The sequence below is a fragment of the Mustela nigripes genome, chromosome 4, assembly GCF_022355385.1.
Source record: "Mustela nigripes isolate SB6536 chromosome 4, MUSNIG.SB6536, whole genome shotgun sequence".
NCBI lineage: Eukaryota > Metazoa > Chordata > Mammalia > Carnivora > Mustelidae > Mustela > Mustela nigripes.
In genome coordinates, this window is record NC_081560.1 from 89,300,931 (window position 1) to 89,326,548 (window position 25,618).

The 25,618-nt window shown below is 35.8% G+C and overlaps 1 protein-coding gene across 1 annotated transcript in view; it reads right to left on the reverse strand.

The window, feature by feature from the left end:
* Positions 1–25,618, reverse strand: part of COG5 (component of oligomeric golgi complex 5) — a 300,872-nt gene that overhangs the window by 49,183 nt on the left and 226,071 nt on the right. Inside the window, exons 12-14 of the mRNA XM_059397031.1 lie at positions 24,407–24,611; positions 16,062–16,223; positions 14,001–14,100 (exon numbers count right to left, since the gene is read on the reverse strand). Of these exons, the coding sequence (XP_059253014.1) occupies positions 14,001–14,100; positions 16,062–16,223; positions 24,407–24,611 (467 nt within the window). The remainder of the gene's footprint in view (positions 1–14,000; positions 14,101–16,061; positions 16,224–24,406; positions 24,612–25,618) is intronic.

The following is a 25,618-nucleotide window of genomic DNA, read 5'->3' on the forward strand; positions in this document are numbered from 1 at the left end:
TTGCTTATGGTTTAGGTGTATCACACAAAGTTAAACTTATTGGTTCTACGCAAACTGAGAAATGTCAGGGGTCAGTTTAGTCTATTTACATTTATTGTGATCAGTGATATATTTGAAATCCATCTTACTATGTAATTCTCATATGATTTTCTTTGATTTTTACTCCATTCACTTCTCAGCCTTTTATTGAACTGATACTTTCCTCTTTTACCCATTTTCCCATCAGTTCATTTAGAAGTTATATATTCTATTTCCACTCTTTCAGTGGTCATAATTAAATTATTAAAGTTCATATTCAACTTAAGCCAAAATATCTATGGCTTTATAGTCCTCCTAAATAATGAAAGCATTTTTAGAATGCTTTAAAATTCATTACCCCTTCTCCTCATTTCAAACTTTAATCTGCAGAAAGTATTTCAGTTCTACCTTGTTTATATATTCATAATTATTCACTATTATTAATTATCTTATGCAATTAAGGCTCGGATTTACCTACATATTTACCAATTGCTTACGCTTACTCTTACTTCTTGCATTTCGATCCTTCCTTCTGAGTTAGATTTCCTCTTGTGTCCGACTACTAAACGGCTTCCCTTTCAGAGTGAAGGCCAAGGCCAAACCCCCTACTATATCCTGCAAGGGCTAGCGTGATCTAGAGTTAAGGTTACAGAGTTTCAAGGATATCAGATTGGGTCAGGGGAATTCAAGGAACACACGAGCATTTAGCCAGTCTCTAGTCTCTCAGTATTCCGGAATACAGGCACATAACAAGGCCGAAGAAGCAGGATCCTTAAAACCAGAGACTCTGGGTCGAAGGTGCCACTTTATGTATAACAGATTTGAGAGCACAAATTGCTTCAAGAGCTACCAGGCTTCTGCTGGCTTTTAAGCCACTTGTTCCTCTCGCCCTTTGGGTGCGAATTCAATTATTTCTTCTGCAACTTAAAAACCTGCATTTGAAAACAAAACAAAACAACAACAACAAAAAAAACCTGCATATGATAAAAACTGAAACAGAACTAACTTAAAAGTATAAACTAAAAACCAAATGTTCTCTCTCCGCATCTTTAGTCCCACTCTCCAAAGTTACACACTAACAGTTTCTTCTTGTGACCTTCCAGGAAAAAAAAAAGAGAGAAAGAAAAAAGAAAAAGCATAAAACAGCATTTAGTTATATTATCTATTTTATTTATAGGTGGGACTGCTAAATGTATTTATTTTCACCTTCTTTTTCTAGCTTCATAATATGTCTTAGAGAGTTTTCCGTATCAGCACACAGAAGTCTTCACAAGACTACCCCTATTTCCCTCACTAGTTTATAACCAAGCTTTCAAACTATCAATATTTTCTTGAAGCATTTTCCACAGATTCTTGAGAGAAACAGGAAGGGAATCTGAATTCCCCAGAGTTCAATATTCCTTGTCATTAATGTAAATCTTTGATGGCTACCAGAATGATTACAATTAGAAAGTCAATTTCCCAACTAAACAGGGTTCTCAGCAAAGAGAGTGGCCACATGTATTTTACAAAAGTAAAAATAAATCTACACCCAAGAAAAGATGCCTTACACCCACACATGTGTGCATGTGTGTCCATGCACAAGTACACACACACACACTCACATTCCTTTATTTTCTCCAAACTTCCAAATGTACAGCATATTATATACAGTGTTGGTTAGTCTATTTTAGGAAGTTCTTAGATATTTAAACTGGGAAGAGGTGGGTGGTTGGTGAAATCAAGAAGCAAAAGAGGCATTTTTACTTTTCCTGATCTTAGTCCTTTTTCACTTTTTTTCTAAGATTAGTTTATTCAATATTAGAGATTCACTAAACATCTTCCAAAACTTATAAAAGCTCCATATTCTTCCAAGTCCTAAGGACTAAATGATCATCCTCCTATAAAACAAGAATACACCGGGGCGCCTGGGTGGCTCAGTGGGTTAAGCCACTGCCTTCGGCTCGGGTCATGATCTCAGGGCTCTCTGCTCAGCGGGGAGCCTGCTTCCTCCTCTCTCTCTGTCTGCCTCTCTGCCTACTTGTGATCTCTCTCTGTCAAATAAATAAATAAAATCTTTAAAAAAACAAAAAACAAAAAACAAGAATACACCTATGTGCCACCTTTACACATACCTTTATAGTTTTTTAAAGGTACTTTTAATTGAAATACAAAATCAAGATACAAATGTATACATACAGATAAATGAGTCATCACAAATCATAGACTCTTGTAACCACAGACAAAAAATTTAAGTATTACTAGTGCTCCAAAAACCCTTCCTTGTAGTCCCAACTCAATCATCTCTTTCCTCCTATAAAGTGACTTCTTTATACAAATGGAATCATTGGGACATAATATTTCATACAGAATAACTATATACATGTTTATATTTTGCTCAACATTGTTTGTCAGATTCATCCACGTAGGAATATATGGAAGCTGTATTTTGTTCATTTTTCAGGATTGCACACTATTTCACTGATAAATATCTCAGCATTTATGTATCTGTTTCAGTGTTGATGGACGTTTGGGCTGTTTCTGTTAAGGCTATTACAAATAACGCTGTTCTACATGTCTCATGTTGTATATGTATGGGTATTTCTTCTTTTTTTTTTAATATTTTATTTATTTATTTGAGGGGGTACAGAGTAAGAGAGAGATGCGAGCTCCCTGCTCAGCAGGGATCCCAATGTGGGGTTTGATCCCGGGATCCAGGATCATGACCTGAGCCGAAGGCAGACTCAACCTCGTGAGCCACTCAGGTGCCCCCATCTAAGGGTATTTCTACTAGGTTTCCCCTTTCACATTTAGATTTACATTGTATCTAAAATTGATTTTTGCCTCTTGGTGAGAGCTAACATTCAATTTTTTCCACAAGGCTATTAAACAAACCCATCATCACTTACTGAAAAGACCATCCTTTTCCCACTGTTCTCTTCTGCCATCTTTGTCACACAGCAAGTGACTGTATACATGTGGGGCTGTTTCTCTTTCAATGTATTTCTCTATCCTTGTGCTAAAACTTCACCATCTTAATTACTGTACGTTTCTAGTGGATCCTGATATTAGCAGAACAAATATTTCTGCATTGGTAAGAAGTATATTGTTACACTGAACTTATAGGTCAATTTTGGAAGAATAGACAGGTTTATTATACTGAGCCATCCGACCTATGAAGAGAGTATATGCCATCATTTATTTACTCCTTTAATTTCTCTCAATATGATTTAGAGTTTTCGGTATAGTCTTGCCCATGTTTTCTCAAATTATTCACAGAAACGTTATTTTCTGAAGCCATTATAAATAATGTTTTTTAAAAAAAAAATAAATTCTGTGTTCTGTTTGTAGTTGGTATACAGAAACAGTTGGTGTCTGGATAACTTGTGGATGAAGGAGCTCAGGACAAGCCACTGCAAAATATGCTGCTCTGGTGTATTATTTTGAGTTGAAGTCACTGAAAAACAGCAGGTATGTCAGAATGGCTTTCTCTGAACCTGCCATATCTGCTTAAAGGCAGGTCCTCCAAAAGGAACTCAACTGTCATAAATTCTCTCCCTAAAATTTCATCAACCAGGGAAGACTGACTCTTTTCACAGGACAGAAAATAGGAAGTGGCCATCACACCCACACAAGTTTTGTCACAAACTCTATCTTCCATCTATTTTTCCAAGGGCCTGATCAACTTTCTAAAAATCATTCATTGTACCCAAGTAGCTCATATCCCCTCTTCTTTTTCCCCTATTAAGACATTATAGTTTGCAAATAACACATATGGGGAGGTTTTCTAGATACAGTTCAGTTATTTCAGGAGAAAGGATTATAGACCTCTTTGAAATAAATCATGTTTTCCCAGAAAAAAATCACATGTCATAACATTTGACAGTTTCCTGGGGTTCACAGATGCCCTGAAGCCCCTTCACCCACCTTCTAGATTAACAATTCCTACCCTAAGATATTGAAAAATGATTTAAAAAAAAGATTGAGGAAAAAAAAAGATTTTCTTGATTCCTATTATAGAACACTTTCCATATGCACCATTTTTTTTGGTATGTCTGAAAAAATACTCTAAATGGGCACAACTTCCTACTAGTGAGTTGAGTAAAAGTTGCCTAGAAGTGTGCTATTGCTTGATATAGTAAAGGATAGTTAAAAAAATAATCAGTTCTCTAAGATGTAAGTTTTTTTATATTTAAATGCAGCAAACTTCAGTTAGCATCCCAAATTTTTTTTAAAAAGATTTATGTATTTATTTATTTGACAGACAGAGATCACAAGTAGGCAGAGAGGCAGGCAGAGAGAGGGAGAGGCAGAGAGAGCTCCCTGCTGAGCAGAGAGCCTGACGCAGGGCTCGATCCCAGGATCCTAGGATCATGACCTGAGCTGAAGGCAGAGGCTTTAAACCACTGAGCTCCCCAGGCGCCCCAGCATCCCAACTTTTAAAGGAAGTGTTTTTCTGTCTTTTCCTCTTCCTCTCTCTGATTATCCCAAGTGTCTGGGGGGTTTTAGAGTAGCCCTTTCAACCATGCCTCCCCCTCACCACTACCACCACTGTTCTCCAATTCACAATCATATCTAATGCTTACGGCTCAGAACCCCATCACACTGGCACACTGCAGATCCAATTCCTGCATGTGTGTTTTGGCCTGGGTCCATTTACCAGGCAATCTGACCTCATGTCATACGAGGCTGGTAATTACAGCAGCCCTAAGAGGTAAATGTAGGTTTTCTTTCTTATTTGTGAATATAGCTAGATCTTTACTGTTACGTGTTATCAGTATGCCTGAGTGTGTTTGGATAGGAGGGTGCTCTGAATCAAAGCCTAAACTTGACTAAATGCTGACAATTTTCTCTCTCAGAAACATACTTCCATAGAGCATAATTTTGAAGCACTCCTTAGGGAATTAAATTATATCCCAATACCCTGGAACAGGGATGAGAATAAAAGCTCTTTTTGATCATTAATATGCTTGAAAAGAGGTAAAAGCTCTACAGGAATGACACTTCTAATTCTTGTAAAAATGAACCAGGTAATTCAGTCTAGTTCTGTTAATGAAAGTACCCTGAAAAAGTGAATAATATCTTTAAATATCTTCATGGTATCAAAGAGCTAATATGACAGAAAAAATTATGAGGCAAGATTCAATTGCCCAAATTTCTTTCCAAGTCCCTAACTACTACTTCTATTTCCTGGAATTAGTATCTATTCTATTATTCAGAAACTTCAGAAACTCCACATTCTGAAATTAAGTTAAAAATAAATAAAAGAAAATAAATAAAAAAATAAATATTTTGTAATGAAAGAAATAAAACATAGAAGAAGAAAAATATTTATTTGAGTATTATATATTATAGCAATGAAAACAGGCTTAGGGGAATAAAGATTAGAAAATGTGGGGCACCTGGGTGGTTCAGTAGGTTAAGCCTCTGCCTTCAGCTCAGGTCATCTGATCTAAGGGTCCTGGGATCAAGTCCCGCCTGCATCAGGCTCTCTGCTCGGCGGAGAGCCTGCTTCCCCTTCTCTCTCTGCCTGCCTCTCTGCCTACTTGTGATCTCTCTCTCTGTCAAATAAATAAATAAAATCTTAAAAAAAGAGAGAGAATGTGATAAGGGGTCAAAATACATATCATCAAATGAAGTATACAGAAAAAGGCTTATACATTTTTTAAAGTAATATTCATATTAATTAAAATCATTAAGTGAATCATGATAGTAATCAATTTCTATCTTTTGGCTATGAAATTGATACTGAATGCCATAAAAACTTAATACACACTTGGGAGAAGATATTTGCCAATCATGTATCATAAGAGGTTAATATCCTGTATATATTAAGAATTCCTACAACCCAACAGCAAAAACAAAAAATCCAATTAGAGATTAGATCTGAATAGACAACCACAATGATATTATGGTATCTCATCCCTACTGGAATGGTTAGTATCAAAAAAGACAAAAAATATAACAAGCATCGGTGAGGATATGAAGAAAAAGCAACTGTTGGGCACTGCTGTTGGGAATATAAATTGGTGAAGCCCCTGTGGAAAACATTACGGAGCTTTCTCAAAAGGTTAAAAATAGAATTATCATATGGATCTACTTCTACTTCTAATTCAACTTCTGGGTATTCACCCACAGAAAATCACTATTTTTTTTTTAAGATTTTATTTATTTATTTGACAGAAGAGAGACACAGTGAGAGAGGGAACACAAGCAGGAGGAGTGGGAGAGGGAGAAATAGGCTTCCCGCCAAGCAGGGAGCCTGATGCAGAGCTTTGTCCCAGGAGCCTGGGATCATGACCTGACCTGAAGGCAGACACTTAATGACTGAGCCACCTGAGCACCCCTGAAATCCCTACCTTGAAAAGATACCTACAACTCCTATGTTCCTTGCAGTATCATTTACACTAGCCAAGACATGGAAACAACCTAAATGCCCACAAATGGATGACTGGATAAAGAAATTTGAGATGTGTATAAATATATGTGTGTACACACTCTCTCTCTCTCTCTCTCTCTCACACACACACACACACACTTAAGTAGAAACATACACATATTCATACATACATCACATATATACATGTATACATACATATACACAATGGGATAATATTCAGCCATTAAAAGAGGAAGGAAATCCTGCCATTTGTGACAACATGGGTGGACCTTAAGGGCATTATGCTAAGTCAAATAAGCCAGACAGAGAGTCAATACTGCAATGTATCACTTCTATGTGGAATATTTTAAAAAGAACTTAGATACAAAGAACAGACTGGTGATTGCTAGAGGCAGGGGATAGGGGAAATGTGGATGAAAATGGTAAAAAAATAAAAAACTCTATTATAAGTAAGTCCTAGGAATATAATATATAGCAGGGGACTACAGTTAACAAAACTGTATTGTATACTGAAAACTACTAAAAGACTAAACCTTGAAAATCTTCACCACGATAGGGATGCCTGGCTGGCTCAGTTGAAAAAGCATGTGACTCTTGATCCTGAGGTCATGAGTTCAAGCCCCACATTCGGTGTACAGATGACTTTAAACAAACAAACAAACAAACTTAAAAAAAAAAGTTCTCACCACAAGAAAAAGAAATTAGGGGCACCTCAGTGGTACTGTTGGCTAAGCATCAGACTCTTGGTTTCAGTTCAGGCAGTAATGTTAGGGTCACTGAGATCAAGCTCCGTATCAGGCGGGGAGTCGGCGGAACTTTCTCTCTCTTCACCCACCGTTTTCTCTCACTCTCTAAAAAAAAATATCTATCTATCTGTCTAGATAGATATATATATCTATAACTTTAAAAAATTATGTTGTATACCTTGTGCAGCTAAAAATAATACAGCTGACTCTTGAACAACAGGGTTTGAACTGTGCAGTTCATTTTTTCCAATAAATACAATATAGTATTATAACCTATATTGCATTTTTTCCAATAAATACAATATTGTATTATAAACATATCTTCCCTGTGATTTTATTAATAATACATTATTTTCTCTAATTTATATTAAGACTATAGTATATGATACATATGACATACAAAATATGTGTTGACTGCTTAGTGTTATTTGTAAGGATTCTGGTCAACAGTAGGGCCACTAGTAGTTATGTTTTTAGGGAGTTATATGCGGATTTTCAACTCCATTTTTAATAGCTCAAAAATATACATACACCTATAAGTAGGTATTTTAAAAAATTTAATACATACTGACAGGATTCAAGTAGGGGGATTCAGGAATAAAAAGAAAAGTCTATGAACTCTCTTGTCTTGTTATCGCCATGTTCTTAATTTGGCTTTGTGACAGATGGCATGATGGGTCCCAAGCCTCCATCCCTGTCTGCATCCGCATCCTCTGCAGTTAATACTGCACTGTGGTTGGGTTATTTTGGTGAGCCAGACTTTGGGGAATATTTCCTCTTGTGTGCTTCTGCCTTCATCACAGGACTAAGCCCAAGAGAGCTTGCTGCAGGAGGCGAGACACGCAGAACAGAGCAGTGTGTTTAACTATGGTCGAAGTCAGCCTCCGTCAGCAGCCAGCCTGCTGTGAGTAAACACAGCCAAGATAAGCAAAGTCACTTAGTGCCCTCCACCTGCCTGGGGAAGTATGAGTACTCAGCGTGTATGTATGGTATGCCATCCAGGTGTTGTGGTGGTCTGTCAGGCAATGTTCTCAGGGCAACAGATAATACACACTTTGCAGGCTTTAGTCAGCAACTTTGCATTTTTTACTTTCTTTGGAAAATACCGCCCAATGACAATAACCTTTTTTTTTTTTTTATGCTCAGTTAGCCAGCAGACAATAACCATTATTTGATATTTTCCTCTGTCTTCACTCTGGCTTGCTGAATCTTCGACTAACATGACCATTTACTACTGACCTGGCAGAGCCCACAGAAAATCAAGCTCTCACAAGTCTGGGAAATGAGTCAAAAAACGATCTCAAAGGAAAGGAGGAGTGATCCTAAAGTAGTTCGATGCAAGAATGGAGGTATGAGGGACGCCTGGGTGGCTCAGTTGGTTAAGCAGCTGCCTTCGGCTCAGGTCATGATCCCAGCGTCCTGGGAGCCACATCGGGCTCCTTGCTCAGCGGGGAGCCTGCTTCTCCCTCTGCCTCTGCCTGCCATTCTGTCTGCCTGTGCTCGCTCCCCCCCCCTCTGATAAATAAATAAAATCTTAAAAAAAAAAAAAAAGAATGGAGGTATGAAAGAGAGAAAGGTTATCTAAGCATCAAGACAGTAGGTAAGCCAAAGGGCTCAGTCTGGTTGCATTACAGCTAAAGTGCCTTTGGGCTGAAGAATCTGCTGATATGTTTTATATCTTTGCACTTAATATAAAAACTCTTTCAAGTTATTTTTAAAATATAAAAACTCTTTCAAGTTATTTTTAAAAACCTTTTATTATTTTAATGTTAATAAAATAAATTATTACCATTTGATACTATACAGAGCAGCATCCAGGTAGATGACATTTAAATCTGCATTAAATAATCTGTTTAAAACTAAGAAAGTTGAACCCACGTATATCTCTATCATCATTTAAATATAACACGTGTAGGTTTTCTTCCACTATGGGAATGTCAAGTCTCCAAATTGCTTAAGAAATTACACAAAGAATAAAGGGTATATTTACAAAGCTTTAAAAAAAAAAACAAAAACCCAAAACCCTACTGCCATCTAGTACTATCAACCTCATACACAGCTACTGACCGCATTAAAGTTGAAACTGCCCCTTAAATGTCATTCCTATTATTGTTTCCATTTAAATGGTCTGCAACCTAATTAAATGCCAATCTACTTTCTCACAGTTTATAACATCTGACATTTACACCAAGATTCTAGATGTCATCCCCTGAAACCATCAGATAATACTTACTATTGGTCACTGTCCTCACAGTTTACCTTTTAAAAGGACTACTTACTAGTGTATTTGATATCACAAGTTCACAAGCCTGTAAGGGTTTATAAAGTACCACAATAACTCTTTCACATACTAATATTTTAATTTCATTTTAATATACAGAGGACAAGGAAAACATCGATTCAAACTTAAAATAGCAAGGTCAAGTGACATTTTCTTCTAAAGGTCACATTTCAGAACTATACAAACAAATTACAAATATATAACCATTAAATAATCAGTTTGCTCAGTCATAAACTATAATATCTATACCTACAGGTATGTATTTTGAACATAAAATTCTACTTAGCAAATTAATTATAACTTCACAACTGCTATCAAAACAAGTGAATAAGACCTTTAAATAAAGACAGTCTAAAAAGCACGCCTCTCCTTTTCATAAAAGGGCACCTAAGAAGCTGATATTCACATTATACACTAAATTAAATACATACTAGAGGTGGTAAAACCTTACTGGTTATAACTCACATAAGAGAATTCAAGGTTAAATCCCTGTTTTTCTAAACTAAACTACTAAACTATCTAAGTATCTGCTAAGCTCTAAATGTTTGCACCCTTCCCACTCACTCCACCCCAGATCTATACCTTGAAACCTAACGCCTAAGGAGATGGGGTCTTTGGGAGGTGATTAGGTCACGAGAGTGGAGCACTTATGAATGGGGTTTATACCCTTAAAAACGAGGTTTAAAAAAGCCCCCTTGCCCCTCTGGCCTGTGAGATTTCATGGAAAAGGTAGCCATCAGTGAACAAGTAAATGGGCATCAAATCTGCTGGCGCCCTGATCTTGGACTCTGCAGGCTCCAGAACTGTGAGCAATACATCAATGTTATTTGTAAGTCACCCAGTTCGTATCATATTGTTATGGACCAAGGCACTATCCGTTAAGACCAGAGAAGTTAAATAAACTATAACACATACATAAAATAAATCATGCATGTATTAAAGTAGATTTAGATCTCTATCTCATATTGTAAAGTAAATCACAAAAACAATCCTACTTTTCTCAAATAAAAAACAATGTAGCTATGTTGAGGTATGATACAGTTTAAAGCTTGGTCTAGAGTCAAATCTGAATTTAACTGCTAGTTGCAACACTTGCTAGCTTTCTACTTTCAGCAGTCTGTTTTGGGCATGCTATTAAATTTTCTTAGTCTCAGTTTCTCCCTTCTGTGGTGGCAGATATTGATTCTTCCATTTCACAGGATTGTTGTGAAGTAAATGAGATAAGATACATAAATGGCCTGGCATAACCCAAGCCACTATAAAATGTTTAATAATCGTTATTTTCGTGGCCATTCCCTAACCTCAAGAAATAAATTCTCTGTGACCATTTAAGAGTCAGAAAAAGGAACTTAAGAATTTGTCCCCATGGAGTTCATATGACCTGTCCCTAGGTTTGTATGACATATAACTTTGGTGATTTATAAAAGAAAAGCCTTAGGGGTGCCTGCGTGGCTCAATGGGTTAAAGCCTCAGGTTTGGCTCAGGTCATGATCCCAGGGTCCTGGGATGAAGCCCTGCATCAGGCTCTCTGCTTGGCAGGAAGCCCGCTTCCCTTCTTCTCTCTCTCTCTGTGCCTTTCTGCCTCCTTGTGATCTTTATCAAGTAAGTAAATAAAACCTTTAAAAAAATAATAGAAAAGCCTAGAAAAACTAACACATATGTAATGATAAAATTATTTCAGATTATTATAAGCATATACATGTACTACATAGATATAATTTATATGTCATGCTCCACTATATCCTAGAATATTAAAATAAGGAAGGTGAAAAGAAATAATACTACTTTTCTAAGCCTGTGGAAGAATTTATCTAAATACACACAGTGATTGAGATGACCACAAAAATGGTCCATAGAAGGGATCAACTGGAAAAATCCTATTAATTCATGGTAGGAATTAAAGGTACAGTTAAGTATATGAAAATGATTTGATACCCAACAAACCTGCACAACTGACCTTTAGTGAAATAAATTTAGGATTCTGGAAAGCTGTTCATTCTACATCTCAGGTTCTACATTTACAAGTCCCCCCTTTTGAAAACATGTTTGTCTTGAAAATTTCAGCTTTCCTTTATCTCACTGCTTGGACATTCCATGAAGGATCTGATTTCTGTCACTTTGCAACCTTGTGGACTTATATTTTTCATCTATAAAAAGAATCCTCCATTTATAGAAATATGTCATACCATATTTTAAGTCAACATTTCCATTTACAGATAAAGTAGCTATTCTACTTCAAATTTGTTTCAAGTCTTTCTCCCACCGAAGGAGGGAGGCTATTTTCCTCTGAATGTTTTAAGTCTAAAAGAACAGGAATACAGCAAGATCAAAGAATAAAACCCAACAAATTTAAAAACATAAAGGAGTAACAGAAATAGTACAATTAGACCAAAATGAGAGATGTATGTTAAAATGTTACTTGAGTCCTTAATCAATACTATATTTGAAAAATAAAGCATATGATGTTTTTTCTACACTTAATGCTTAGGATCTCTTTAGGCACTAAAGTCAAAGTTGAAAATGACTTTCTGATTAGCCTTCAGCATTATAAGTTTCATAAGCCAGAGTAATTTAGGGTCATAGACCCTCTGACCACCAGTACCAATTCAGTCAAATGTTTGTTGATACATTTTCATTTCGGCAAAGCCTTTTACCATTAGTGTCTTTTTTTTTTTTAATATTTTTATTTATTTGACAGAGAGCAAGAGCAAGCACAAGCAGGGGGAATGGCAGGCAGAGGAAGAGGGAGAAGCATCCCCCCTGCTTGGCAGGGAGACTGACACAAGGCTCAATCCCAGGACCCCAGGATCATGACCTGAGCCGAAGACAGACACTTAACCAACTGAGTCACCCAGGTGCCCCGACCATTAGTATCTTAACTGAAGTTACATTTACCACGTTGGTACCATGTTACCATTACCACTACCACCTCCTGCAGCAGAAAAGCAAAATATTTTCTATGCAATGCTTGTTCTTCCTTATAATATTGTTCTCAGGTGGGACCATCAAATGATTTTTTTCTCCTGACATTTTCAGTAATTACACAGATTCTACAGGATATTAACACTGAAATTCATTTATAGCAACAAACCATGTTTTTAAAAAGCAATGAACATCATAAAGAAGCTTCTATTAAAAAGTTTGAGAGAAAAATAGTCATTTAATTACCTACATAAGAGCTACCATGGTCTGTGTAGAGCCAGTTTTCAATAAACAAAGTTTTAAAAAGCTGCTTCTAAATTGCTCGTCAAGGCTACAAGAACAACTGAATGGAAAACAGCATATTAATAGGCAAACAAAATGTGGCCATCCAATGGAACTGAAAGTCTCATGATATGACTGTTCCCACCAAGGATCATTTTATGCAAATTCCTTCAGTTCAGTTTGTCATCAGCCTACACTAAAAATCATTCCCAAACCAACTAGAACTACCAGGATGTCGGTAAAACCACATTACTTCATTTTATGATGTTTCATTTGGAAGCAGTCAGAGAGGCTAAAGTGAAAACATGGTTGGGTCACTCCTGTAAAGACAGTAGAGATTTTGGCACATTCCTTAAAATTCATCTATCAGCACAGCTGAAAATGTACTAAAGCCTTGTTCCTTGGATTCAGTTGGAATTCAAAGTATATACTAGTTATATATATACTAGTATATAAAGTACACATATACTAGTTAAACATGTGTTCTTAACTTTAAAACATTAATGCACAGAATTAGGATTATAGTTCAGCTAATTACCCAATATTTTAAATATAAATAATTTTTTAAAAAGATTTTATTTATTTATTTGACAGAGAGAGAGATCACGAGTAGGCAGAGAGAGGAGGAAGCAGGCTCCCTGCTGAGCAGAGAGCCCCAAGTGGAACTCAATCCCAGGACCCTGAGATCATGACCGGAGCCAAAGGCAGAGGTTTAACCCATTGAACCATCCAGGCGCCCTAAATATAAATAATTTTTAAATAAAATTATTTGAGAGTTAAACTTCCATGTTGTAGGGCTCAAAGCTTTCAAAAGTAAATCAACATTTTTTATCATAATTTTAAGCACTTCACTTTCTCTAGCCATTTTTTAATAGTTCAAGTCAATTTCACGATTCACAATTTCACAACAGATAACTGCATGAATGATATCTGGAGTAAGTGGTAACAACACGAGAATTTTGATCAATCTGAGAAAATTATTTATATATATAAAAATATATAAAACAATTTTTAATAATTTATATAATTATTACTAACCGATAACTATTATGATATAAACTTAGGTTTTTATAATATACATAAAACAATTATATATATAAAAATTAGGCCATAAGGTGGTACAGGCATTTTTTTCCTAAAAGCCTTAGAAAACCTTCCTGCATTCTAAAAGCATAACAATGGTCAGAGGGCCATTTTCCAAATAGATTTAACTTTTGGGAGGGGTTAAGTTCACCAGAAAGTTTCAAAATTTCTATTAAGTAAAACCACCAGTAAATTAACATTCAGTCAATTCAATATTGACACTTAAGAGTCAAGTAGAATCAGCAATTTTAAACAAAATCTCGAGTGCTGACATAAGGGCATCACTTACAAGCTGCTCTGATTTTACACCATACAACTGGACCGTCTTCGCCACGTTTTTGGACACAGCTAATGTGAGGTCTGCATCTACAGCGGCTACATTCAGTTCACTGCAGAAAACAAAAACAGACTTTCATTATTAGCAACACAGTTCATCAACAAAGTAGAGAACAACATATAAACTTAAACCCAATAAGCAATGTAGTGATTCTTTTTATAGATTTCACTGATTGCTTCCAAGAATTGGTTGCATTGTTTCTTTTTTCCTCCTAAATTTGGCATTAGGGAAAAGTGCTTTGAGATGGCTTGGTTAATGACCAGTTTCTCATTAATAAAAGCACGTCATGTGTGGCTTCAGGCTGTGATTAAGAGAGTAAATTGTGTACAGATTTTTAAAGTAGCACTCTTGTTAATACTGATAAGTGCAATTAGAGACACTGCATATCACAGACATCTGCAAGGAAATGACAGCTTTTGAATGGAAATGATGACCTTGAAAGGACATAGGCTAAAAATATAAATTACACATGATACATAAAGATGCTCGGTTTCTGTAGAAATTATGTCAATCCATGCTATTTTGTAGAGTAGCTTTTTAAATATATCAAAAGCATACAAAATTTTAATTTGAAATTTTAAAATTTGAAGTCTTGAAGTATTTGTTTTGCCCCACTTATTTTCAACTTTAACACTGGATTAGTTGGGATTGCCAAAAAGGAAAAGAAAAAAAGTGTTTACAAAGACCATGGAAAAAATACTGCGAGTTAAAAACTGCACAAAAACTCATACATAGATAGAAAGCAGGAAAAGTAAATTACTATGGCTCTGAGGTAGCAAAATAAATCTTGGCACTTAACAGATTCTCTTTATGAAGAAAGTGAAGGACTTTGAAACACAGGTACACACTGTGTGTAATAAAAATGCCCTTTCAAAAAAAAAAAGATGCCCTTTCATAAATAGTGAGTCAGACTTTATTAAATTCTATTGAATACTGGCAATAACCACGCTTCCTTAAGCTTCATGTTATATTTGATTACAACATCGCGAAGCTGCCCTGAAGAATGGGAGAGATGCCTCTTTAACATTTCCATAAATAGGTCAAAAGAACAAATCCACACCCCCAACCAAAGGATCAAGTTGAATCCAAGACTGTTCTTGTCACTACCATACCAAACTGATAACAGAGACATTATAGTAAAAAAATCTAGAGTCAGAACTTTGGAAAGGCATGGTAATTATGGAAAGATTCCAGATCTTGATCACATGGCGATCTCGACACCATACAGGTATGTCTGCAGCTGGGTATATGCTCACAAACATTGTACCTGTGGCTTCTGGGTTCTACTCCACATGCCTGCAAGTCACCAGGTTCAAACCTATAGTCCAAAACAATCTAGACAGTCCTACACTTTGGTCCTCTATTGCCTAACTACTATTTTTATTTCTCAAAATGTTCATCTACAAATGTACAGACCGACTGTTATGACCACTTGTTAGCTGTGACAGGAACTGAGATAGTCTTAATAGCACATTCATATGGGTAAGTGTAAATGTCTCCAGCAACAGTATAATTACATTGTCTGCAAGCACTCAGGTGGCACCTCCACGAGGATACCTGGCCTTCTGAGAGTTTTAAAAGCTGTCGCATTCTCTTGGAAAGCTCAAAATAGCAAACACAAGTAGGCTAATCAAGATTATAATCCTGTGTATGCCATGAAGTACTTTATGGATTTAAGATAAAAAAACACTAAGCTCTATGCTTTAACTTCTCAGTTTGTAAAATTATTTTTGTGCTTATTTTACTATATAATATTATTTACTATGGCATAAAAATTAGGTTTACTTTGTATCCTTGACAAGATACAGAATAATTATAATAAGCTATTTTTAGACTGTATTTAAATGGTTTTATTAATTGGAATCTTAAGTACCTACGATATATGCACTGATTCACCGCACAACTCTTGATTTAATTGCAGGACTAATTACTTGAATAATTTGAAGTAAATTAAAACATCACTAACAAATGTGGCAGGCATTTCACAGCATGCCACTTTATAAAAACACGTACCTTGCTATAGTTTTAATGATACCTTCAAGTTCATCCACGGAAGGAGGATTGCGACCACCAGGGGGAAAAACCAAGTTGATAGGATCAAAGAGTCGAGATAGAGATTTTGATAAATAAGCAGCTTCATAGGGTTGCAGTGAGTCTTTCAAAGCTTTTTCTGGGCTGTGGGGACAAAATTTATTAAAGAATTCAGATCACACAAAACTAAATGCTATTGTATTAGGTTATAAACACCTTTCTTAAAAACTGATCTTCTATATAAAATGTTAAACCCTTTATGAACAAAAAGAAAAAAATTCTGTTTAAAAATGTATATATTTACAAATACATTTCATAACTAGACACTTATTGAGTACTGAACATTTTAATTTACACATAAATCCTATGTATAAATGTAATATAATACATGCCAGTATCTACTGTGGTAATTCTGTCTTTGAAACTAAAAGAACAACAATGTAAAATCTTACTCATTCTAATGGGGCTATGCCTTTGCTTAGGAAATCCAGTTTTTAGAGAGTATCAAAGCTTCACAAGAGACTCAAGTGTACAGAAACCTGCTCTATGAACTCGACCCTTTCCACCTGCTGCTGCCATTTCCCATAGAGCTCCTCTGTGAGAGGGAAGTGCACAGGGTCTAGGCTGTTATCAGCCCTCCAATGACAAACTAATAGAAGGGACAAAACAAAAAGTGTTTGGGAAAGTGCTATGATCACATAAATCCTCCCGATTGAAGTCCTAAACTCATTTATTTTACCATTTTCTTCACAAACTGGAACTTGGCCTACTATACACATCTTTCCTTCTTAATCTTCCCATGTCTCCAGTTATCTGTATTTTCCGTTAGCAGTCCCTCTATCAGGTCTTTTATCTTTCCTTTGGCAATACTATCGAAATGTCTAGAACCATTATTTCCATCTGCTTTCTTATTCCTATAATTAACTCCTTATCTTCTCACGTCGCCTGTGTTTATAATCCTTCTACCAGTCCTTCTGTTGTCTTTCTTTTTTTCTTAAGCCCCCTTTCATTCTAAACATCAACCTTAAAATCCTCTGATTTGCTCCACTGTATATGAATTATGAAACCTAGCTTTTTTTCTTTCCCCACACTTGCTGGTCATCTAAGGAGCCCTAGAGGTCACAATGCTCTTGGTTTGTACATAGTAATTCCATAGTTATCTCTTAACATTTCTCATTCAGTAAGCATTTCCCTCAGCACCTATTTACTGAGAATACTATGTACCAGGCATTGTTAAGTGCCGGGAAGATGTAGATTACAAGTACTTTACAATGCAGGGAAGAAACGTGCAGGTAAAGTGCTAACTATAGTGATTTCTATAATAGGTGAAGATAGAACACAATGGGAATGGGGAGGACGGTGTCTCAATTGGCCTGACTCAATCTGAGTCCTCTATTGAAGACCATCTACTTAAATGTCTTCACTATTTTTGTTCCTTTCATTTACTGACATTAAGAAGCCTCTTTCCTATTCTGCAGATATTTCAGTTCTGAATTATAAGTACTAAGAGCCTCCTGTCTCTGAATCTGCACTAAAGATCCTTGGAGACTACGATGTCAAAACGGATAACTTTCTGGGGAGCCTGGGTGGCTCAGTCAGTTAAGTGTCTGCCTTCAGCTCAGGTCATGATCCCAGTGTTCTGGGATCGAGCCCCATGTAGGGCTCCCTGCTTACTGGGGAGCCTGCTTCTCCCTCTCCTCCCTGCTTGGGCTGTCACTATCTTAGTCTCTTTCTCAAGTAAATAAACAAAATCTTAAAAAAAAAATAAACAAAACAAACCAAACTGATAACTGTTCTAAAACTCAACCTGTTTGGAAAGTCTGCTTTTATTTTAGCTTTACTAGGGATCTTCCATATTTGAGTCATCATTTCGAACTATTCTTCTAAGATTTCCAAGCTTGAAGACAACTTTTCAAACTCCCACTGTCCCCATCTTGTTTGCTCCTACAAATACTGTTAAGTCTCTACAATTTGCCAGGTAATTCCTAGGTGTGGGAAATATGGTAGTCAATCATTTAAAATTTCCTGTTCCTCTTAAAGTTTACTAATGGGAAACTTAAGGTTGCTAATGAGAAAGACAAACACAAAAATAAACACACATTTTTAAGTGTTTTAAATATGGAACATGAGAGTCATAGTTTTAAGAGAAAAATAAAGCAAGCAAGCCAGAGAGAATGTGTTCAGTTCTCTCTCTCTCTTTATCCTATTTTGGATCCTATAAGGCGAGGGAAGTTTTGCTGAGCAGAACTGAGGAGAAAGAGAGAGCCAAATGACAAGAGATTTTCAGGATAAGATCATTCCAGGCAAAGAAAACAGGAAGTGCAAAGGCCCTGAGGAGGGACCACACCAGGCTCAGTGCACCAAAAACTTAGAGGAGCAGAGCACGTAAGTGCCAGGAGAGTAGCACGAGATGAAGTCAAACAGAGAATGGGTGGAATAAATCATGCCAGTCTTTGTAGGTCAATAAAGGTGCTATGCTAGATTTTACTCAAAAGAACTTGCTCTTAGACCTTACTGTGATCAATGCTACGGAATCCTTTCCTATTCTCACCCTCCATCAGCCCACCAGGTCTGTCCTCCTCTGTCTGCAGCCAAGTATTTCAAGGAACTCTCATTAGCATCCTGATTTTTCTAATTCACCTTCCTTTCAAAACTCTTACTAGAAATATCTTATTTAGATGGTCTCTGTATCTGTTGCTAAGCTACCCACATATTGCAGAGAAAAAGTAATTTGTATCTATTATACATCTATGCAAACCCCTTAATTTCAAAAGACCTGAAGCACATGGTATTAACTTAAAATTCTACATTTGCAGCCCCTTGCTTTCTACAGGTGACCATTTGCCTCTACTTTACACTAAGACCAAACCATTGGCAATGGCCTTCATCGACTTGGATTTCTCTAGTTTTTTTCTCCCTTTGCGACTTGATCTACTCTCTGACTTTCCTGTTATCTCAAAGAAAGAAGTAGCTTTATTTCTTTTTCCATATCAAAACTTCTCAGAAGAATTGAATCTACTTCCTTTCCCACTTTTTTTTTTTTTTAAATAAACTGCTTTCTTGAGAGAGAATTCACATTCAACTCAACAATTTTTTAAACTGTACAATTCAATGGTTTTTAGTATGGTCACAGATATGTGTAACCATCACCATCAGTTTTAGGACATTTTTATCATCTCAGAAAGAAACTTTGTACCCTTTATTTATTTATTTATTTTTTAAAGATTTTATTCATTTATCTGACAGACAGGGATCACAAGTAGGCAGAGACACAGGCAGAGAGGAGGAAGCAGGCCCCCCGCCAAGCAGAGAGCCTGATGCGGGGCTCGATCCCAGGACTTTGAGATCATGACGCGAGCCGAAGGCAGAGGATTAACCCACTGAGCCACCCAGGCACCCCACTACCTTTTAACTATAACCCCTTTACCTCCTCACTCTATCCCCAACCCCAATCAACTACTAATTTTTATCTCCACAATTTTGCTATTCTAGAATTTCATATGAATAGGATAAAAAAATTTTATTTTTTATGACTGGCTTTGTTCACTCAGCATAATGTTTTCAAGGTTCAGTTACACTGTAGCAGGTATCATTCCTTTTAATGGCTGAATAGTATTCCATTGTATAGATATATATCACTGTTTTTTACCCATTGGTCTGCTGATGGACATACGGGATGTTTCTATCTTTTGGCTATTATGAATAATGCTGTTGTAAGCATTTGTTACAAATTTGTGTCAACGTTTAAAAAATCTGCTTAATGCTTTCTTTTGTAATAAAATATAAAGTTTATCATTTTAGCCATTTTTAAGGGTACAGTTCGGTGGTATTACGTATATTCCTACTTGACTGTGCAACCATTGCCACCATCCATCTACAGAACTTTTTCATCATCCCATACAGAAACTAGATCCATTAAACAATACTCCTCAATCCACCCTCCCCAAACATGTTTTCACTTGTCCAGGCATATACTTAGGAGTAGAATTGCTGGGTCATGGTGACTGGCTTTAGTTGTTTGAGTAATTGCAAAACGATTTCCAAAGCCCTATGCCATTTTAGATTTCCACCAGCAATGTATGAGAGTTCTAATTTCTCCACATTCTTGCCAACACTTGTTATTATCTTTTTGATAAAAGCATCTTAGTGGTGTAAAGGAGTCACTCATTGTGGTTCTGATTTGCATTTTCCTGATGGCAAGCATATTTTCATGTGTTTATGGGCCATCTGTCTATGTTCTTGGGAGATACGTCTACTCAAATCCTTTGCTCATTTTTAATTGGTTATCTTTTATTGTTAAATTTGAAAGTTTCTTCCATATTCTACACACAAGTCCATTGACAGATACAGGAGCTGTAAGTACTTTCTCCCATTCTTGATGGTGTCTTTTGAAGTACAAAAGTTTTAATACATGAAATAGTCCAATATGTATTTTCTCTTTTGTTGCTCTTGCTTTTGGGGGTCATGTAGCTAAGAATTCTTTGTCAAATTCTAAATCATGAAGACTTGCCTGCATATTTTGTTCTGTTTTATATTTTTGACCTTATATTTAGTTTTTTTTTTTAAATCCATTTTGAGTTATTTTTGTATATGGTGTGGGGTAAGATTCCAGCTTTATCCTTTTGAATGAAACCATCCAGTTGTCTTACCACCATTTGTCAAAAGAGTATTCTTTCCCTGCTGTATGATCTTGAAAAGCTTTTTGAAAATCAGCTGACCATTGATACATAAGTCTTTTCTAGACTTTCCACTCTTCTTTCTTTTTTGAAAGACTTATTTATTTATTTGAGAGAGAGAAAGAGAACATGCTTGGGGGTGGGGGTAGGAAGAGAGGGGAAGCAGACTCCCCACTGAGAAGGGAAGCTGCCTTGGGGCTCCATCACAGGACTCTGGGATCATGACTTGAGCTGAAGGCATCCACTTAACGGACTGAACCACCCAGGCATTCCTGGACTCTCAATTCTACTCCATTAATCGGTATGTCTCTCCTTTTACCAGGACCTTATCATCTTGATTACCATTGCTCTGTAGTAAGTTTCACAACTGGGAGGCATAACTCCTACTTTATTCTCTTTTTTTCAATACTGACTTGGTCATCCTAGGGTACCCTGCAAATCCATATGAACTTTAGAATCAGGTTGTTACTTTCTTAAGATTTTTTAAATTTATTTGTCAGAAAGAGAGAGAGAAAGCACACAAGCAGGCAGAGAGGCAGGGAGAGTCGGAGAGAGAGGCAAGCTCCCTGCTGAGCAAGAAGCCCCATGCGGGACTCGATCCCAGGACCCTGGGATCATGACCTGAGCTGAAGGCAGCGGCTTAACCCACTGAGCCACCCAGGTGCCCCAGGTTGTTACTTTCTACAAAAAAGTCAGCTGAGATTCTAACAGCAACTGAGGTGAATCTGTAGATCCATTTTGGAAATATTACTATCTTAGTGATGTTAGGTCTAGTGATTCATGAACATGAAATGTTTTTCAATTTACGTAGCTTTGATTTCTTTCAGCAATATTTTATAGTTTTCAGAGTATAAGCTTTATACTTCTTTTGTTAAATTTCTTCTTTTAAGTATTTTATCTTTGTGGTATTACTGCCATATACAGTGTATCTATTAATGCCACAAATCCAACAATAAGCCATTATAATTATCACTCTACAATCTGTAACCATTTCCATAGCACTTTATAGCTCTGCTCCCACCTACATCCTTTATGCTCTTATTGGCAAATGTATACATATATATTGCATTTCTATGTGTTATAAGCCCAACAATGCATTCTATACATATTTTATACAACTGCATTTTAAATCAGTTAAGAGAAAAAAGGAGAAAACATGCATTTATAGTATCTTTTATAATTCCTAACTATCTTCACTGGTGCTCTTCATTTATGTGTACTTGAATGACTGACTGAGATGACCTGGTTTTGGGCCTGAAGAACTTCCTGTACTATTTCTTGCAAGTTAGGTCTGCTAGAAACAAACTCTCTCAGTTTCTGTTCATCTCGTTACGTCTTCACTTCTCTTCATTATGAACAACAGCTTTACTGAATACAGGATTGCTGCTTCACAGTTTCTTTCTTTGAGCACTATGAGCCGACCACCTTCTGGCCTCCTCTGTTTCTGCTGAGAGGTCAGTTATAAATCTTTGGGGCTCCCTTATAAGTGGTGAGTAGTTTTTCTTTGCCTCGTATCGAGATTTTCTCCTCATCTTTCACTTTGGACACTTACACCACAATGTGTCTATTTGTGGTTTTTATGAGTTATTCCTACTCGGAGTTTGTTGAGCTTCATGGGTGTGTACATTGTTTTTCAATAAATTTTGGAAGTCTTCAGCCATTATGTCTTTGAGTATTTTTTTTTTTCTTCTCCTTTCTCTCTCTCATCCTATTGTGGCACTCCCATTACATATGTGTTGCTATGTTTAATGGTGCCACACATTTCTCTGAGGCTCTGTTCATTTTTTTTCATATTTTTCTATCTGTTCTTAGGCCTAAATAAGTCTAGTTTCTGGTTGGATAATTTTTTTTAATGCTAGTTCAAATCTATTATTGAGTCCCTCTAGCGATTTTTATAATTTTAGTAACTGAACTGTTCAACTGCAGTATTTCCATTTGATTCTTTTTTTATAATGTTCATCTTTTTATCGATAATCTCCATTTGATGCAACACTGTCATCATATAGTTCTTTACTTAATCATACTTTTAGTTCTGTGAACACAGTTCTAATGGCTAGTTTGAAGTCTTATTCTATTAAATTTGATGTTTGGTCACTCTCACAAGCAGTCTCTGTTGCTTGTTTTTTACACACACCCCCCAACTCCACTGCCACTCAGTGTATGGGTCATACTGTTATGTTTCTATGTATGCCTCATTATTTTTGTTAGAAACTGGACATTTCAGATAATACATTATTACAACTCTGGGTACTAGATCTCTGAACCTCTAGGGTTTGTTATTGTTATTTGCTTGTTGTGTGACTGGCTAGATTATTTTAGTGAAGTCTATTTCTTCTCACAGTGTGAAAGCTTTGTCAGAGGGCCACACCTTTGGGTATGCTCACATCACCCATGGAGAACAGTGGTGCTGACAGGGTTCTGTTTCCTCTCTATCATGGACCATGCTCCTTTTTAATTTTAAGGAAAGCACAGAATACAAAACAAAAACTCTATCTCCTGGAGATAAACTACTATTACTATTTGTTGTGTATACTTCTAGACCTTTTTAGGGGCAAGAATATGAGTTTAAAAATAAAACTAAGCCAAAAATAGAATGAAAATATATATTCTATTTTATATAATATTAAAAAATGTATTAGGTCTTTGTATATCAAGAGATGAGTGAAGTTCTCTTGCTCCTCTTCCATTAGTTCTTATCGAATCTCTATGTTTAGCAGAAAATTTATTGAAGAGAAAAATGTAGTTTCATTCTATCTTCCCAGCCATGCCATTTATTTTGCCAGTAAAAACTTCTACATCCTATATTTCACTAGCCAGAACTTCTCACTACAGTGGATACAATTTAAGTATTTAGAAAAATAAAAACTGAAAGAGAAACATTTATATCCACCCAAAATTTTTTTACAAGGTAGGTGATAAGAATCTGCTGTTACATGAGTCAGCCTTGTCACACTAAATGATTCTGGTGTTTAAAGAAAATATGCAAACCAATCAATTCATTTGTTGCTCAAAGAGAAATTTGAAAATAATATTCTTTTTCCATTTAGGAGGAAAGTTGGCCGCTTTAAACTTACTGATATGGTATACTCTTTTCCAAAGTTGCACCTAACTACATACACTGTATGTTATTTCCAAAGTTGCACCTAACTACATACACTGTATGTTAGTTGCAGTAACTACATACACTGTACTTTATGCATAAACTAAGACATTTCAGGTTTAATTGTGACTATACTCAGTTTTTTCCTACCAGACTGAGAAGCTATCCCAGTGTAAGATTTCCCCTGTAGTTCCTGAACACACCAGTTACTTTTATATCATATTTATTCCTGTGGTCCATCAGTAATGATACTATCTATTATAATTATAGGTATATTACCAATTAAAAGATAGTGACCACATATGCTGATCTCCTACCTTCTACTCACCCTCCTTGGTACCATACTTTATATCAGATTCCAGTTAGGAACCAGGCTGCTTAACTAATGACTTATTCATTTATGTGCTGCAAAGTCTTCTGCAGTCTACATATAAATCATGATTATTACAAATATATAGAAGATTAGGATATTCCCATTCTCTAATTTTTAATAAAAACAGAAGACAAAATCCTTATCATGACAACAAACAGATCTGATTAAATAAACATACTCATAATCTGGCTTTTTTGGTATGAAGATGTCTTGTGTGTCATCTTCCATATGTTGTAGGTCAACACAGAGGTCTGTAGTTCCACTTGCATTAAAGTTTCCTTGCATATTTTGGCTGTATTGTTGAAGACGCTTCCATAAGTCATTATAAAGACGTAATAATTTAGGGTATTCTCCTTCGAATGCCTGTTTCAAAAACATAGAAGCTGCCAAGCAAAATAATAACATGATAAACAATGTAATAAATGTTATACTATAATAACAAGATAATATAAAAAATATAAATATAAAATATATAATGATAAATAATTACTTATTATTTATTATACTATATTTTACTAATGATGGTAGTATATAATACTATCATTATTTATTATTTAGGTAATAATAAATAATAAATAATTTAAAAACAGTAACAAGATAAACAATAAAAGCAAAATGTGGCAAATAAATTTTCTTTTGTATATGCTGATGCTACAATAGCCTATACTAAAGGACAAACCAAATATCTAATGAGACTTTTAAAAATGCTAGTAAAAATAATTTTCCTCCTAAATTGACCACTGCATTTGATATGTGAACCATATTTTGAAGCCTAATCTATAAAGAAACAGACAAATCAACAATTATAATTGAAGATTTCGATCACCTCTCTTGCAGTAACTGATAAAACAGTACACAGAAAATCAGTAAGCATATGGAAAATCTAAACAATACCCAAATTCACTTAATTGATATTTATATAAGACTTCATCGAAAATAGCAAAGTACACATTTTGAAGTAGAATAACAAGACCAACAGTATTTGATGCCATAAAACAGTCTGAATAGATCTAAAAACCTTCAAGTTATACAAAGTCAGTAACAGAAAGAAATCTTCAAAAATCCTGAATAAGTACCCAGAAGTAGAATTGCCAGATAAGATATGATAGTTCTATATTTAATTTTTTTGAGGAACCTCCATATTTCCACAGTGGCTGCACCAATTTACATTCCCACCAACAGTGTACAAGGCTTCCTTTTTCTCCACATTCTAATCACTTGTTATTTTTGTCCCTATCCCTTTTTGCAAGAATATAAAGCATACAAAGTCTCCTCCAACCTAACTGGCTAATCTTGAATCCACTTACAATACAAAAATGACCACCCTTATTATCTCACAGAAAAAAAAAAAGGTCACCCCAAAAAATCCCTTCAACTTTTTACCCGCCAT